This window comes from Gigantopelta aegis, chromosome 6 (genome assembly GCF_016097555.1).
Source record: "Gigantopelta aegis isolate Gae_Host chromosome 6, Gae_host_genome, whole genome shotgun sequence".
Classification (NCBI taxonomy): Eukaryota; Metazoa; Mollusca; class Gastropoda; order Neomphalida; family Peltospiridae; genus Gigantopelta; species Gigantopelta aegis.
In genome coordinates, this window is record NC_054704.1 from 61,747,522 (window position 1) to 61,764,773 (window position 17,252).

Genomic DNA, 17,252 nt, shown 5'->3' on the forward strand with positions numbered 1-17,252 from the left:
ATTTATGGGATGAGTTGGATAGACGACTGAGACAGCATCAAATACAGCCAGATAAATTTCCACAGTTGGCATTGTCACTACAGGTAGAGTGGGCCACCATTCCACAAGGTGTAATTCGTAATTTTTATTGCTTCCATGGGAAGATGTCAGGCAGTTCTGGACTCTCATGGTGGGCACACAATATATTGACTGTATACCGTTATGTCTTTGAACTTTAATTTTTAAAATGTCACGTCATCGACTACTGTCAACTGCGAATATGTGTGTAACATGTGAACATTCTGATGTTTTCCGTGAAATACACCTTCCAGTGTAAACAAAATCTACTTTTGCGTTACTTTTTTGAGAGAGTATATATATATATATATATATATATATATATATATTACAGCAAAAACTAAATGGGCCTGGTCGTGTTTTCATGCATTACAATTTAAAAATACATTGTATATGGAGTAACAGCCAGCCAGTACGAAGAAAAACAAATATTGGTAAATGTTAACCAAAAAAAACCTTGTTATGATAATTTCTTTGTTACGTTACGAATACTGCCATAGCCCTGTTCAAATATAGATTTTAGTTTGATAAATCAATCGATAAAATATACTTCTTTATGGAGCAGACGTCTTTCTTCACTATGGATAAGAAAATTGTTTTACTTATATCTTGGCGAATGTTTTTTGCACATAAAACATTAACATTTTAGGGACTGTTTTAACAAACACAACACACACACACACGCACGCACACACACACACACACACACACACACTTGTACAGCTCAGTGGTAAAGCGCTCGCTTGATGCGCGGTCGGTTTGGGATCGATCCCCGTCGGTTGGCCCATTGGGCTATTTCTCGTTTCAGCCAGTGCACCAATACTCGTATATCAAAGGCCGTGGTATGTGCTGTCCTGTCTGTGGGATGGTGCATATAAAAGATCCCTTGCTACTAATGGAAAGATGTAGCGGGTTTCCTCTCTAAGACTATGTCAGAATAACCAAATGTTTGACATCCAATAGCTGATGATTAATTAATCAATGTGCTCTAGTGGTGTCATTAAATAAAACATTTTTTTTTTTTACTTACATACATACAGGTATACGTCCGCCTTACAGGTATACGTCCGCCTTAACCGTTGTACCGCCCACCCCTCATGTAAGTTCATTAAAACCATCCTAGCCCCTGCCCCCTCTGTGCGTACCACTTTGTATATGGTTCCTTGTATTACATTTAATAAACTTTTCCTGTGAGTTTCTTTTGTTATAGAATCTACATCTGCGTTTAGGTCAACGTAACCTTATAAAGGTGAAACGAGCATAGAAGCAATGACAAACAGTATATTGCATATTAACACGCACAAACAAACAAACATACAGATAATTAAACTCATTTGTGGGTTGTAGTTCTAGTTTGATTTAGCTTACATGGATGTATTGCATTTGTACAATGTGGAATTTCAACCCTATTGCGTTTTGCAATAGTATCCCAAACCAGAGTGGCCACCGGCTACAACAGACTGCATCCCCTGCTGTACAAATGGGACGTACCTATTCTTTTATAAGTAATCTTTATAGAGTGTGATACATTCTGATCAAAAACCTATCTTATGATGTATGGAGTAGTTGACTATTGCAAACTGTACACAACGAGACAGAATGTCACACAGTGTCTATCTAGATGTTTGATCATATTTAATGACTGGGACTAAGGTTAAAACAGTAGACTTCTGATCAAACATCGCCGCTTGCAATAACTCGTCATTCTGTCAAAGTGAGTAACAACACACGGTACAAGGTAAGCTCTTGTTAAGCAGGCGACATGTGGACACAGTTTATATTTATGTACTAGAAAAATGAGGTGAATATTTGCAACTTGTTTGATTTCTCTTTCAGTTTATCTTTTCAGACCGTTCGTTCCACGTTTTATTCCAATCACGCATAGGCTAGTTCAAACTGGATTTTTATCAATGGTAATTCACAGATGTGAATTTAAAGCAATAAAATCAGGATTAGCTGTTTGTGCATGTTGATATAAAAGAGTAAAAGAATAAATACAACTTCGTAATGTCCAGTTTTGTTCGCATTAGAAATGAAAATCAAATATTTGTCAAGTTATTTCGTGCATGGGCTATTGGAAACTTGATTTTCGTTATAGATAAAAGGTGGGAGTCAGGACGTTGGCAGACAACGTAGACATTTAGCAGTAATTGTTGAAACTGATGTTAAACAGCCACCAAATCTGTATGAATTAAAACAACGAAAACAATCGTTTACGAAAAATAAAACCCTGGATTATGAAAACCGATAAAATTACCAAGCGTGGTTTCTAAGTAAATGATTGCTATGAAGGAAATGTTTTATTTAACGACGCTCAACACATTTTATTTACGGTTATATGGCGTCAGACCACACAGAACCACACAGATACTGAGAGAGGAAACCCGCTGTCGCCACTTCATGGGCTACTCTTTTCGATTAGCAGTAAGGGATATTTTATAAGCACCATCCCACAGACAGAATAGTACATATCACGGCCTTTGTTACACCAGTTGTGGTGAAACTAGCTGGGACGAGAAATAGCCCAATGTGTCCACCGACGGGGGTCGATCCAGATGATGATGGGGCGGGACGTAGCCCAGTGGTAAAGCGTTCGCTTGATGCGCGATCGGTCTAGGATCGACCCCCGTCGGTGGACACATTGGGATATTTCTCGTCCCAGCCAGTTCTCCACATGACGACATATTTATCATAGCAACAATAATCATATGTAATGTTACAGATTATGGTGTTTTACTGATAATCACGTATACATTTTACAAGATTAAAATATACGAAATGCTTAATGAAATAGTGGACCCCTCAACTCAGTTTCCTAACGATTTCGGGAGTGTGCCAATATATTGCCTATACCCCTTTCCAATATTTTTTATTTTGTTGTTGTTTAAAACATAGGTCAAAATATGAGTAGGCCCCTATGCTATAAATAAAAACTAATTTCTTACTCGAAGTGAAGACTTACTCATTCTTACTCATTGTCTACTCATGGAGTTTGATTAGTTTATTCTACTAAACTTTGTACTTCATATTTGATTATTCTTCCGTTAATCTGTCTCCATTAGTTGGAGATCCGTTTTGCATGTAAAATAATTGAGAAATTATCATTTCAAAGTCCGTGAGCAGACGACTATGTTATCGCTATGTTTGAGTATTGCAGTTTTAATAATACTTGACTAAATAAATGTTGCACATAAAACACAACATGTTTGTTATTTTCAAAATAGTTTTTCTTTTCTTTTCACATCAAGTCGAACTAAAATAATTGACGAAAAAAGACTTATACGGTAAATAGGCCTAGTCTTTCAGGTTAATTTTATTCTTTTCGTAAGATTTGTTTTGCGAGAGTATACTTTAAGTATGCTGCAAAGACGGTTTTTTTTTACTGTTGTTTTATTATTCTAACAGTTTTATTTTATTTTATTTTATTTGTAGAAACATTATAGGAATGATATTTGATGATGTGGACGATGAGTTTTGAATGGTACTCACAGCTAATACGAACTGCTGATTCATTAAAACTATTTTAATTGGGTACAAGTTATCAATTTACTAAGTTGTTTCATGCAGTAATATAATGGCATCCGATTCGAGTAAAAAATAATAATTAAATTTTCGTTACATTCATTTACAATTTAAACTCATCCCATTGGTCTAGTCGTAGCAATACGATTTTGTCCCCCTTTTTTTTTTTTTTTGGTGCCGGTGGTTAGGTTTTTTGGGGCCATAGGGCGTAGGCGGTTTGGCCGTAGGTTTCTGTGAAAGTTCCGGCCCCCCTTCTCGCCCCCCCCCCCCCCCCCCCCCTTCCTCCTAGTCACACCAAGGCCCGAAATACGACTGGTAATCTTTTTAAATAAATATTAAATATAATATAACTTTTCTGTGGGCCGGGCTTACCCCCTTACCCTTTCCCTTGCCTCTGGGGACTAAATAAAAAAAAAAAATAAAAATAATAAATTATAATTTTTGTATTTTTATTTTTCGACTTCCCCATCTAAATTTGCGTTAATTTTAAATAATTATATAGGTGTAAAGTAGGGATTTCTGTATTTCTTTTGGGAACGCATTAAAAATTATTAATGTCGACATAATATATTTACTCTTTTTGACCTCCAGTTTAAAATTTCCAAATTTTATTATAGTTAGGTTTTTCCTGCCCCGAGTCAGACCACCGATTTTATCGGAGGCCGGACTGGGATGGGCGTGCTCGAAACCATAGAGGTATGTGAGCACGTTTAAAACATATCTAATCTAATCTAATCTAATCTTCAGTTTTTTTACGTTCATCTGTGTATGAACAAAAACAAAACATCCGCTAAATTATGCATGCGTGAACGCCTTCGTCGATTCACACAGGTTGCGGCTGATTTTTTAAAGATTTTTTTTATTATTCATACCCCGATCAACGAAAAGAAAAAGAAGTAACATACAATCCTTAATTATAAATGAAAGTACACGAGTAAAATAATGTACAGTAAATAGTAGTGTTATTAAAATGTACACAATAAATGTTTGAAGGTGTGAGTGAGTGAATATATATTATACAGAAGAGAGAAGACCTAAAAGAGCAAACACGTTGGCTAGTTGTAGATTCAGACAAAATATATAAAGACTTTACTTATAACCACAGTGAAGATATAGCAACATTATATATATCTAATAATAATAGCTGCAAATTCTCAAGATGTAGCAGATATATACTCATTAATTTTGTTTTATTCATACCGAGATGAACGTAAAAGAAATAACAGACAATACTTATAATTAAATTTTAAACATACTTACTAATAATAACACTAAAAGTTTTATTTGAATTATTTTTTAGGCTTTAACTTTTGTTTCAGTGGCATAATTTCATTTCATTTTATTTTTATTTTATTTTATTTTTTATAAAGTCTGGGCGCGCATGCATTAACCCACTAAAATTGTTTTCCCTGACTGTTTTTTAATGCTTTGAATGATGTATGTGGGGGGGTGGGGGGGGGGGGGGGGCATCCGTCTTAGTGGACATTTTACTGAATTTGATTTTTTCTTCTAAAATTGTGACTACAAATTATTTTCGTTTTACCATCCTCGATGAAGCTGTATTGTTATTTCCTAACTGACTCCAATCAGAACTAGTACCCAGCTCGGTAAAATTGATTTGCTATTACAGGGGGCGGGATTTAGCGGAGTCAGTTGAGTGCTCACCCGAGGTGCTTGCGTCGTAGGCTCGAATCACCTCGCTCGATCCATTCAACTGATTGGGGTTTTTCTCGTTCCAACTAGTGTACCACAACTGGTCAAAGGCCGTGGTATGTGCTTTCCTGTCTATAGGAAACTGCATATAACAGATCCTTGCTGCTAATGAAAATATGTAGCGAGTTTTCTCTGATGACTACGAGTCAGAATTACCAAATGTTTGACATCCAATAGCCGATGGTTAGTTAATCAATGTGATCCAATGGTGTCGTTAAACAAAACAAACTTTTGCTATTTCAGTACCTACTAAAAGTAACTAATGACATTTGCATCATGCGTCACATAGCAATAGGTTTCTGGTTCATTTAATGAAGTTCGTTTGTGCTTATGTGATTGGATGGTATGACTGTGGCGACCGGGTTATTACTGTGTACCAACATCACATGTCTCAGAAATGATTTCCAACGAATCTTGAAGAACGTTTTTTTATCAACAACGGGTAATTTCTCAGATGGATGTATAAGAAGTATCTTTTATTAACAACTGCTCATAAAAGACACCTCATATAGCCAGGACGGCATACTTGAATTGGATGAAAGCACCGAAATAAACTGAATGAATGCGTTTTCATTTCTGATTGTAGTAGAGTTTATGCAAAGACAAAAAGCTACACGTATTATAAAAACCCAGTTTTTTTATTTAAGAGTTTTAAAATCGACGTCTTTAGAAGTATACGCTATTGTTATACTGGTAGCCCTTATACATGCCTGTACTTTCTGAACTGCCGTTGACGGCGTTGTGGTCATCACATCAGCTTTAAGTGTGATAGGCGATCAAACCAGTGTGTAGCGCATGATCAGTGAGTAGGAGAAAGTCACAATCAGTCATTTATAATAAACAATACCTCTTCCGATCACCTGTATTATGTAAACTTTCCTGAACAGGGTCGTACCGATGGGGGTGGTGGCAGGGGAGACCGTTGCACTGCCAGAAACAAAGGTGCCTTTTGTAATACAGAGGAGCCCTTTATGTGTACCTAGAGAGGCAAATCTTCAGAACATTCCAGCATTCAGTTCATCCAGGCTTAGGTTTAGGGTTAGGGTTGGTGATAGTATTAGTATACAAGCTGGAACGTTCGGAAGTCTTTCCATTTGCCACTAGACTCGACTGTGCTGGTCGTGATGGGAATACGCCAGTTTGATGTGGACTGACTGTAATGTCCTCCTCAGTTCTGACGTTGTATGTAACCTGTACTGTGAAGGGAACAACTTTCTTCAAAGGTCACATCGTGTGTCATGAAATAATGTGTCACGTTCAAGAATTAGTAACTGACAAGTACACAGACTGGTTAATGTCGGAGCTTAATTTTTTTCCTTCTCTTACTGGGAACATCGATATTAAAAATATCGTACCACAGGGCGTGGTGCGAATCTCCAAAAATGCGTAAGTTTGAGAAATAAATATTACTCTTTGAATCAGCGCTCCGATCAACGTAACATTCCCAGGGGATATATTTTGCAACCCCCTCGGGAAGAGGGGGAAAATTACCTGGGGAAAATAAATGTACACATCACCGAGGACCCTCCTGAAGCTATATGTGCTACTAGGATAAACCGGTTCTGCATAGGAGACTGAATTAATTACATTTTCGACTGAGTGTGATGTGTTCACTACTCTTTGTTTTGGACTATTAAACACTTTTTATTTTTTGCCAAAAAATATACATTTTGTAGGCATACATACGTATTTATATATAAAATAATATATTGTGCACATTGCGGGGAATGGTATGTAGCATCGGGTTACAATCAATAAACGTCTATAGTAAATGGGTAATACATGCATAGCAATAATATACAATATAATAACATATGTCATGTATCAATGTTGTATGTTCTATGCGTGGTAGCAGTGTTCAAATACTTACACAATTTAATTAGTTCTTTTAAATTGTCGCTGGACAGCAGTGGCGTTAATTTAAATGTTGGTTGTTATTATAATAATTTTTTTTAACATATTTATCTTTTATGTGACTGTACAAAGGACACACTAGAACAATGTGATATTCGTCGTCTACTACATTCATATTGCACAGACTACAAATTCTATTATTCCTGTCAATATTGTGGTATCTGTCGGTTTCTATAAAGAGATTATGGGAAGATAATCTATATTTACTCAAAATATGTTTGTATTTCAGGGCAATAGATTTCTGAAGGTAAGGTTGTAAGCAATAATTATAAACAACGAATTTGTATAAGAGACATTTTGGAGAATTGTTGAATACAGCATACATAGATTGGATAAATTGATCAGTCGTTCTCTGTGATATAAATTAGAACACTAGAACATAATTATAACCCATTCAGTGCAGGTAATAACACAACTGCCTGTAGTTCACAACTTCTAGATGTGTAGTAAAATAAAAACCCACAACTGTTTGTAGTTCACAACTTCTAGATGTGTAGTCAAAAAAAAAAAAAAACTGTCTGTAGTTCACAACTTCTAGAGGTGTAGTCAAAACAACAACACAACTGTCTGTAGTTCACAACTTCTAGAGGTGTAGTCAAAAAACAACACAACTGTCTGTAGTTCACAACTTCTAGAGGTGTAGTCAAAACAACAACACAACTGTCTGTAGTTCACAACTTCTAGAGGTGTAGTTAAAAAAACAACACAACTGTCTGTAGTTCACAACTTCTAGAGGTGTAGTCAAAAAATTCATTACACAAATGTCTGTAGTTCACAACTTCTAGAGGTGTAGTCAAAACAACAACACAACTGTCTGTAGTTCACAACTGCTAGAGGTGTAGTCAAAACAAACAACGACAGACTGTCTGTAGTTCACAACTTCTAGAGGTGTAGTCAAAACAACACAACTGTCTGTAGTTCACAACTTCTAGAGGTGTAGTCAAAACAACAACACAACTGTCTGTAGTTCACAACTTCTAGAGGTGTAGTCAAAACAACACAACTGTCTGTAGTTCACAACTTCTAGAGGTGTAGTCAAAACAACACAACTGTCTGTAGTTCACAACTTCTAGAGGTGTAGTCAAAACAACAACACAACTGTCTGTAGTTCACAACTTCTAGAGGTGTAGTCAAAACAACAACACAACTGTCTGTAGTTCACAACTTCTAGAGGTGTAGTTATTCGCTGGATGCTGAGGATTACTTTTTCGACGGGGCCAATGGCGGGGTCACCTTTTGTGTTGGAGTTTAACGTTAAAGTTTCGCCTTTACATTTAGTTTCGCACAAACTATAAACCTGAAGTCAATGCAGCTGTTTATAGTTGCACCTATGGGTGTTCATCACAAACTGTGTTTATAGTTGCACCTATGCGTGTTCATCACAGACTGTGTTTATAGTTGCACCTATGGGTGTTCATCACAGACTGTGTTTATAGTTGGACCTATGGGTGTTCATCACAAACTGTGTTTATAGTTGCACCTATCGGTATTCACCACAAACTGTGTTTATAGTTGCACCTATGGGTGTTCATCACAAACTGTGTTTATAGTTGCACCTATGGGTGTTCATCACAAACTGTGTTTATAGTTGCATCTATGGGTGTTCATCACAAACTGTGTTTAAAGTTGCACCTATGCGTGTTCATCACAAACTGTGTTTAAAGTTGCACCTATGGGTGTTCAAGGAAAGGAATGTTTTATTTAACGACGCACTCAACACATTTTATTTACGGTTATATGGCGTCGGGTGGTGTTCATCATAAACCGTGTTTATAGTTGCACCTATTTGTCGTGTCGTTACTTGCTGTAGCAGCTTAATATAGTCCGGTTTAGGAAATAGTTCCTCAAAAATACTACAAAATTCTGATATGCTTTTTGAAACCTTTATTTGATGATTACACGTAGGTTGACCTCTGTAGTATTTAAATAACCCATTTGTTTGAAGTAACTTGTTATGTGTAGTACTAACTGATAACAACTGTGCAAATGGTATGGTGCCACTTGTATAACAGCATCTTCATAAATCAAGGCTAATATTCGTTCCTCGTATTCAGCCTTGATACATGTCAAGAAATCGTGCCACAAAATGCTTAAATTTCATTGGATGCGATGAGATCTGATTGTAACGAATCGCAACGCTCCTTATAGATTCCCTTGTTATTGTAAACAAAGATGGCAGCGTCAGCGTCCGGCGGTTAATTTTTGATATTGCTTTCAAGATTGTCACATGTTACCGATGCTGTGATTGGTCAGCGATGTCATCGTGTAAGGGACATAATCGGTGTTACAAAATTTTCTTCCAATAGAGGGCGCTAGTAGTGGATATCAATATCTTGACTACATGTATCAAGGCTGAATACGAGGAACGAATATTAGCTGATGATGATGATAACTAGTTTAACGTGCCCATATACCGCTAGGGTTTCGAACATGCCCATCCCGAGTCCTACCTCCGATAACATCGGTGGCCTGACTCGGGATGGGGGGGGGGGGGGGGGGGGGGGGGGGGGGGGCAGAATTTTGAAAATAGCAATTAGTAAAAAAGTTAATAGAATAAATAAAAAAAAAAAAAAAAAAAGGTTACAAGCCAAAAATAAAAAGAATTGACTGCTCGGCCGAATATTTATATAATTTGGAGCATTTTAGAAGGACAGTCCAAAATTAAATAACAGAAAGAAGAGAGGATCGGACTATTTAATAATATTTTTAAAAAGAAGTAATTTCGACATACATTTTTTAACGCAGATCTAAAAGTTTAAAGTCCGATTGATATGTCCACGCGAGTGGCCTCGTTAAGGCCGTTTGGGTGCACAGCTTAAAGGGACGAGATGGGTTGCATCCCGTCAAGAAAACCCCTAGATTGACAGTCGATAGACGTTGAAGGTGTAGTGCTGTGCTGAAATACAGATCTTGAGAAGCCGGATCCGTCTGAACGAGAGAGAGTATCAGACTAGGGTATAGTCCAGTCGTCATGGGTTGGTATAGTGGTGCGGACGGGCCTGACTCCGGAGGATACGAGATGGTATCACTATAAAGCAAGGTAAAGTTTAGAAAAAAAGTAGTAGGGGCCGACCCCGCTTCCTATTTCTTCTTAGAGTGGAGCGGTCAATCTTCCAGTGCTGCTAGGACAGGCTCGGACATGTAGAAACTAAACGCGAACAACCGGGCGTTCTGCAGAATGGCCGTCATACAAGTCACGAAAAAAACAAGTCGACAGTCAGACGGAGAAATGACGTGGAGGCAAGGAATCTCGCTAAAAAAGAATCCAACCTGGTGGTGCAGGCTGTCGAAACGAGAAGCGTTCCAGCGTTCAATCAGTTCCAATGACCGCATACATCCCAGTAGAAAACTTCATTTCGCTGAAAAAACTACGAAATGAAGGACCCCCAAGTCGAGCACACGAAAGCACGTGCAGTGTGCACAAGCGAAACAAACACGTCTTACCGCGTGGAGCTCCAGACTGGGAATGTCCGAATATTAGCCTTGATTTATGAAGATGGTATAACAGCAACAGGAGGTGGTCGGGCATTATTATTTGAAAAATGTCGTTGTCGACCTATGTTGATTTTTGTACACGGTACATGTCAGTTGAGAGCACTCCCTAAAATTACACATAGTAGTCACAGGACCCTCTTGACAGTGTTGTATTTTTACACGGTACACGTCAGTTGAGAGCACTCCCTAAAATTACACATAGTAGTCACAGGACCCTCTTGACAGTGTTGTATTTTTACACGGTACACGTCAGTTGAGAGCACTCCCTAAAATTACACATAGTAGTCACAGGACCCTCTTGACAGTGTTGTATTTTTACACGGTACATGTCAGTTGAGAGCACTCCCTAAAATTACACATAGTAGTCACAGGACCCTCTTGACAGTGTTGTATTTTTACACGGTACATGTCAGTTGAGAGCACTCCCTAAAATTACACATAGTAGTCACAGGACCCTCTTGACAGTGTTGTATTTTTACACGGTACACGTCAGTTGAGAGCACTCCCTAAAATTACACATAGTAGTCACAGGACCCTCTTGACTGTGTTGTATTTTTACACGGTACACGTCAGTTGAGAGCACTCCCTAAAATTACACATAGTAGTCACAGGACCTTCTTGACAGTGTTGTATTTTTACACGGTACACGTCAGTTGAGAGCACTCCCTAAAATTACACATAGTAGTCACAGGACCCTCTTGACAGTGTTGTATTTTTACACGGTACATGTCAGTTGAGAGCACTCCCTAAAATTACACATAGTAGTCACAGGACCCTCTTGCTTGTATTTTTACACGGTACATGTCAGTTGAGAGCACTCCCTAAAATTACACATAGTAGTCACAGGACCCTGCTTGACAGTGTTGTATTTTTCGCAGAGTATATTCTGACATAGAAATTGTATTGAACTGCATGGAGTAATTAATGGTGGTGTGTAACCTAAAGAGGCGAAACTTTGAAAAAAAAAACAAAACAACTGTGACTTGTAAAGGAGTCTTTGACTCTTCATCATTGTTCATATATATATATATATATATATATATATATATATATAAGTAGGTAAACAGCCCAATTTGGTTAAAATCAGCTCCACTGGTAAACGAGTAGAACTGATCCAAGTTCAGCCAGCAACGTTTCGGTAACCTTCGCGAACTATTTAATTGGTTGCCGACATGACCATTTTGATTTACCACAAAGCGCATAAACCAGTCTAGCAGACATTTTTTCTGCTCGGCCTGGCTGAACGCAACCCTAGTTTCAATCAGATTGACAAACAATGCGAAAGTTATCAGAAATGACAAGAGTTAAGACATCGAACTTTCCATTAATTAGACGACGAGTTATCATGTGTTTTTGTGAAAATGTAATCTTTGTAGCAGCAGACGGAGCACATGCACTCTTCCTTCCCACCCGATACAGAGTATAAACGACATCATTTCCCTTTCTGCCTCATTTGCAAAAATGTATAACGACTTAACCTTTGGGAAGAATGTTGCGGGTCGTGACAAAACTGTGAAGTATTCCGTTTGTACGTGGCCTGTTCTGGGTGGTAGAGGCGCGGTTTAGACAGAGCAGTCTGCTGAATGAGATAGCCCTGTTTACATATTGCCCAGTCTTTTCTCGGGTAGATCAAATAGGAATTTTCACCGAGACGTCACCGTGGTGGCTAAGTGTTAACATCTATCCGATGACAACGGAAGCTTTGAACGTTACCATGCAGGAAGGCAATCGCAAAAAAGAATAACATTTTATGGAATGTCGGCTCTCTGTGTTGATATAGCCTTCAACAGCAGCTGTTCACAAACATTTTGTAGTGTGTGCGTGTGTGTGTGCGTGTGTGTGTGTATGCATATGCGTGTATACGTACGTGTGTTTGATGTGTGTGGTAAGACTACTTTCAATAAACACATACGTGGTATCCTGATTTACCACATTGCAGGACTTGGTCAGTCCTTTGTTACATACTACACTCAACAATACACGTAACAATGTTTATACATTCATGCATACAAATCTTAAAAACTTAAACTTTTAAAGTTAAACTGTAACAGTATATTAGAAACGCAGTAGTTTAATGTCGCAGACCCTAGATTCTGTGAGTCTGTGTGACATAGAAAAGGTAAAATACCCTTAAAGATAGACTACAGGTGGTTTCCATAAGCGTTTCTTGTTACAGACACGCGTATTTCTAAACAATTAATATGGGAAAAGCATTTCGTGATTTTAGAAACACTAGGATGATCATAAACACTTCGGATGTACGAAAATGGATAATGTAAACAATAACATCTAACTAATGTCTAATTTTAATCATCAAAGCTCAACATGTTTTTGTTTTTTTAATTTTCCTTCCCGCAATATGACGTCGACTTTTGATCATGTAAAACCGCATTTGGAGACAAAATGTCATCGCGCATGAACTAGGACGTGCATTCAGATTTCAGTTTAAGTATGCTCCTTATTTCAGTATCAAATATACCCACCTTTTCTGTGCAATCCATGCTTTAAAAAAAGAAAAAAGAAAAAAAAAAAAACATCGCCGCATCAATTTTGGAACTTTCGTCTGACCAGAGACCGACGTTGTTGTTTTTTGGGGGGCTTTTTTTTGTTGTTGTTTGTTTTTGTTTGTTTTTGTTTGTTGTTGTTTTTTTTGTTTTTTTTATCTTTTTTTTTCTTCTTCTTCTTTTTTTTTGGGGGGGGGGGGGTATTAGTGTGGGAAATGCACCGTAGTGTTTAACAACTAGGACATTAACAGAAATTCTGTAATTTGAAATAGAAGTTCAATAAAAAACGTTTTGGGCTAATCTGAAGTTGGAACTGAATCGTTCAATAGAAGTGTGTGTTGATCTTCATTATGCTACTGGGCCTGGTTATTACTAGTGTAACTTTAATATGGATATTGCAAAACACAGCCTTTTAGAAACTATCGGTACGTTTAAAGCTCTCTGCATTTAAATCAAGCAATATTTCTTCTGCTTATCCAGCATGAAATGTATATCAACATAGGATCTTCTGACATAATTTAGTGCATTTTGAGCAAATTGCATTCGGTCTACCGGTAAAAATTAATCAATGAATCAATCAATCAATCAATCTGTATTTCTTTATATATGAATAATATGAAGAACATGGCACATTTTAAAACCTAATTCCGGTCTTGTTGACTTTTCTACTATTGCGTGGTGGCCATCTTCAACGACACCTCCTCCCTCCACCTAATATATTAGCCTGCCTTAAAATCCTGGTGGGGCTACTTGTGCTCATTTGGACATATCAGCGCAGGTAACACCCCCCCCCCCCCCCCCCCCCCCCCCCCCCGCTCTCTCACCCACCTCAAACCTTTTTCTTTTCCTGGACGGAGGACCCAGTGAAAGTCGACACCTGCATCCATGATAGGCGTGTGCTACAACAGCTTGATATGAATGTGCACGTTAAAATCTATGACCTGACCTGACCTGACCTGACCTAATCCTAACAGATCTCAATGGAGTGGAGTTTGTTTGGGTGACCCTTCCAATGTAAGATCCTGGTTAATTCAGTGCAAAGAACTGTACAACTTACAAAGCAAGTGTTTATGAATGTGTGTTCGTGCGTGTGCGTGTATGCCCCTTATGTCTGCTTGTACAAGATACAATCCAAATGATACAAATATTAATTTCAAATGGTTTATTATTGTACCATATGCAATTACAGTTTTGAATGAGCCACAGAATGGACAAAGTCTAATATAACTGTTCAATCTTTTCCTTTGATCTTTTTAATCTCGTTAAAGCACCGTTTTGGTGCGTTTCGGTTCTGATTTGGTCCGTGTGTGTGTGTGTGTGTGTGTGTGTGTGTGTGTGTGTGTGTGTGTGTGTGTGCGCGCGCGCGCGAGAGAGAGAGAGAGAGAGAGAGAGAGAGGGAGGGAGGGAGACAGAGACAAAGACAAAGTGAGAGACAGAGACAGACAGACAGACAGACAGAGATAGGGTGGCAATGTGGCAGAAACGGTGACAATATAGCACATGTAAACGCGTATCAACAAATTGGGTCTGTGTTTTTGTTTGTGTTTTGTTTTTTTGTTTTTTTCTTCTTCTTTTTTTTTGGGGGTGGGGGGGGTGGGTGAGGGATGGGAGTATATGCTGGCTTAGAAGCAGTCATGTCATTCATTGAAACCTTAGCAACAATAACAATAAATGTTTTAAAACTGTCACATTATAGTTCTTGTTGTCATTAGAAGTATTCTTAAAGGGGCATTCCTGAGTTTGCTGCAATTTTTAAGATGTTATCGACTAAAAGAAACTTTTTAACGACTGTAATTACATACCAAATGTATTTTTCTGCATTAAATATTAGTGGCTGTATATTAAACGTGTTTCTGATCGTTCTAATATTTGTACTAGGTTAAATTTCATTTTATTTCCTAAAAAAAGATTTTTTTTGTACGTACGAAATTATTTGAAGACAAAATCCAATTTGGGCTTCTTACAGATATTAAGACGAGAAACACATTAAATATACAGACACTGATATTCTAAACAAGAAAATATATTTAATATATAAGTTTAATCGTAGAAATATTTTATTAGTCGGAAACATCTTACAATGCAGCAATCTCGGGAATGTCCCTTTAATATCTCTGCTTCTCTTCAATTTATTCATGTACTTCCTTTTGATACCAAATAGCCGATGAAAGAAAGAAATGTTTTATTTAACGACGCACTCAACACATTTTATTTACGGTTATATGGCGTCAGACATATGATTAAGGACCACACAGATTTTGAGAGGAAACCCGCTGTCGCCACTACATGGGCTACTCTTCCGATTACCAGCAAGGGATCTTTTATTTGTGCTTCCCACAGGCAGGATAGCACAAACCATGGCCTTTGTTGAACCAGTTATGGATCACTGGTCGGTGCAAGTGGTTTACACCTACCCATTGAGCCTTGCGGAGCACTCACTCAGGGTTTGGAGTCGGTATCTGGATTAACAATCCCATGCCTCGACTGGGATCCGAACCCAGTACCTACCAGCCTGTAGGCCGATGAATTCTTTGTGCTGGGGCGTCGTTGGATATCCATTCATTCATTCACTCATTCGGGGCGGGATTTAGCTCAATTGTAGGAGTGCTCGCCTGAGGTGCTTGCGTTGCAGGATCGAATCACCTCGGTGGATCCATTCAACTGATTGGGTTTTTCCCCGTTCCAACCAGTGCACTACAATTGGTAAGCGGTCGTGGTATGTGTTTTCCTGCCTGTGCTAATGGAAAAATGTAGCGGGTTTCTTCTGATCACAACGAGTCAGAATTACCAAATGTTTGACATCTCATAGCCGATGATTAATTAATCAATGTGCTCTAGTGGTGTTCATTCATTCATTCATTCCGGCTGTGGGTCAGGAAGATACCCGAAGATATAACATTGGACAGCTAATAATTTGTTATCTTTTGTGATTTTATGTTATATGAAAATGTACATGACTCATAAGTCACTTCAGTGACATGGAATCGAGATGACTACTTCACGGTCAGAAAGTATAACGTCCACAGATGATAAAAGTGATATTTGACCTTACGTGACCTTTCGACCTCAATATTTTACCTTGAAGGTCATGCAGCTGTTTTAGTTATTATTATTATTAGTGGTAGTAGTAGTAGTAGTAGTGGTGGTAGTGGTGGTGGTAGTCGTCATCGTCATCGTAGTAGTAGTAGTGTTCTTCTTGTTCTTATTATTATAATTATAATTATTATTATTATTATTATTATTATTATTATTATTATTATTATTTGTAAGATTAAAATATTTAATGTGTTTAATTCAATACCATCCTCTATATTTACCTGACAGGAATACTGACATTGTGGATGAACAATGACACGACTGGTACTACTCCTCGTTGCGCTGCTGTGTCCAGTCTTTGCGTCGAGGAGAACGCACTTACCAAACTATTTACGAAAATATGCGCAAGGGTGAGTATGAACCTGAGATTATTTGACCTGCTAATTGTTAAACTGGACATACTGGGTTGAGGCATGGTGTTTGATGGAGTGGGGAGATGTTGAGGGAATAATTGTTAAACTGGACATACTGGGTTGAGAGAGGGTGTGGGATGGATTGGGGAGATGTTGAGGGACTAATTGTTAAACTGGACATACTGAGTTGAGGCACGGTGTTTGATGGATTGGGGAGATGTAGAGGGACTAATTGTTAAACTGGACATACTGGGTTGAGGCACGGTGTTTGATGGATTGGGGAGATGTAGAGGGACTAATTGTTAAACTGGACATACTGGGTTGAGGCACGGTGTTTGATGGAGTGGGACGATATTGTGGGACTAGTTGTTAAACTGGACATACTCGATTGAGGCACGGTGTGGGATGGAGTGGGGAGATGTTGTGGGGGCTAATTGTTAAACTGGACCTACTGGGTTGAGGCAGGGTGTAGGATGGAGTGAGGAGATGTTGAGGGACTAGTTGTTAAACTGGACATACTGGGTTGAGGCAGGGTGTGGGATGGAGTGGGGAGATGTTGTGGGGCTAATTGTTAAACTGGACATACTGGGTTGAGGCA

The 17,252-nt window shown here is 38.3% G+C and overlaps 1 protein-coding gene across 1 annotated transcript in view; it reads left to right on the top strand.

Annotated features, from left to right (window-relative positions):
- Positions 1-1,622: 1,622 nt before the first annotated feature.
- The window catches only part of LOC121375771 (transforming growth factor-beta-induced protein ig-h3-like), a 67,482-nt gene continuing 51,852 nt past the window's right edge, over positions 1,623-17,252 (top strand). Inside the window, exons 1-2 of the mRNA XM_041503397.1 lie at positions 1,623-1,795; positions 16,530-16,651. Of these exons, the coding sequence (XP_041359331.1) occupies positions 16,554-16,651 (98 nt within the window). The 5' untranslated portion in view covers positions 1,623-1,795; positions 16,530-16,553. The remainder of the gene's footprint in view (positions 1,796-16,529; positions 16,652-17,252) is intronic.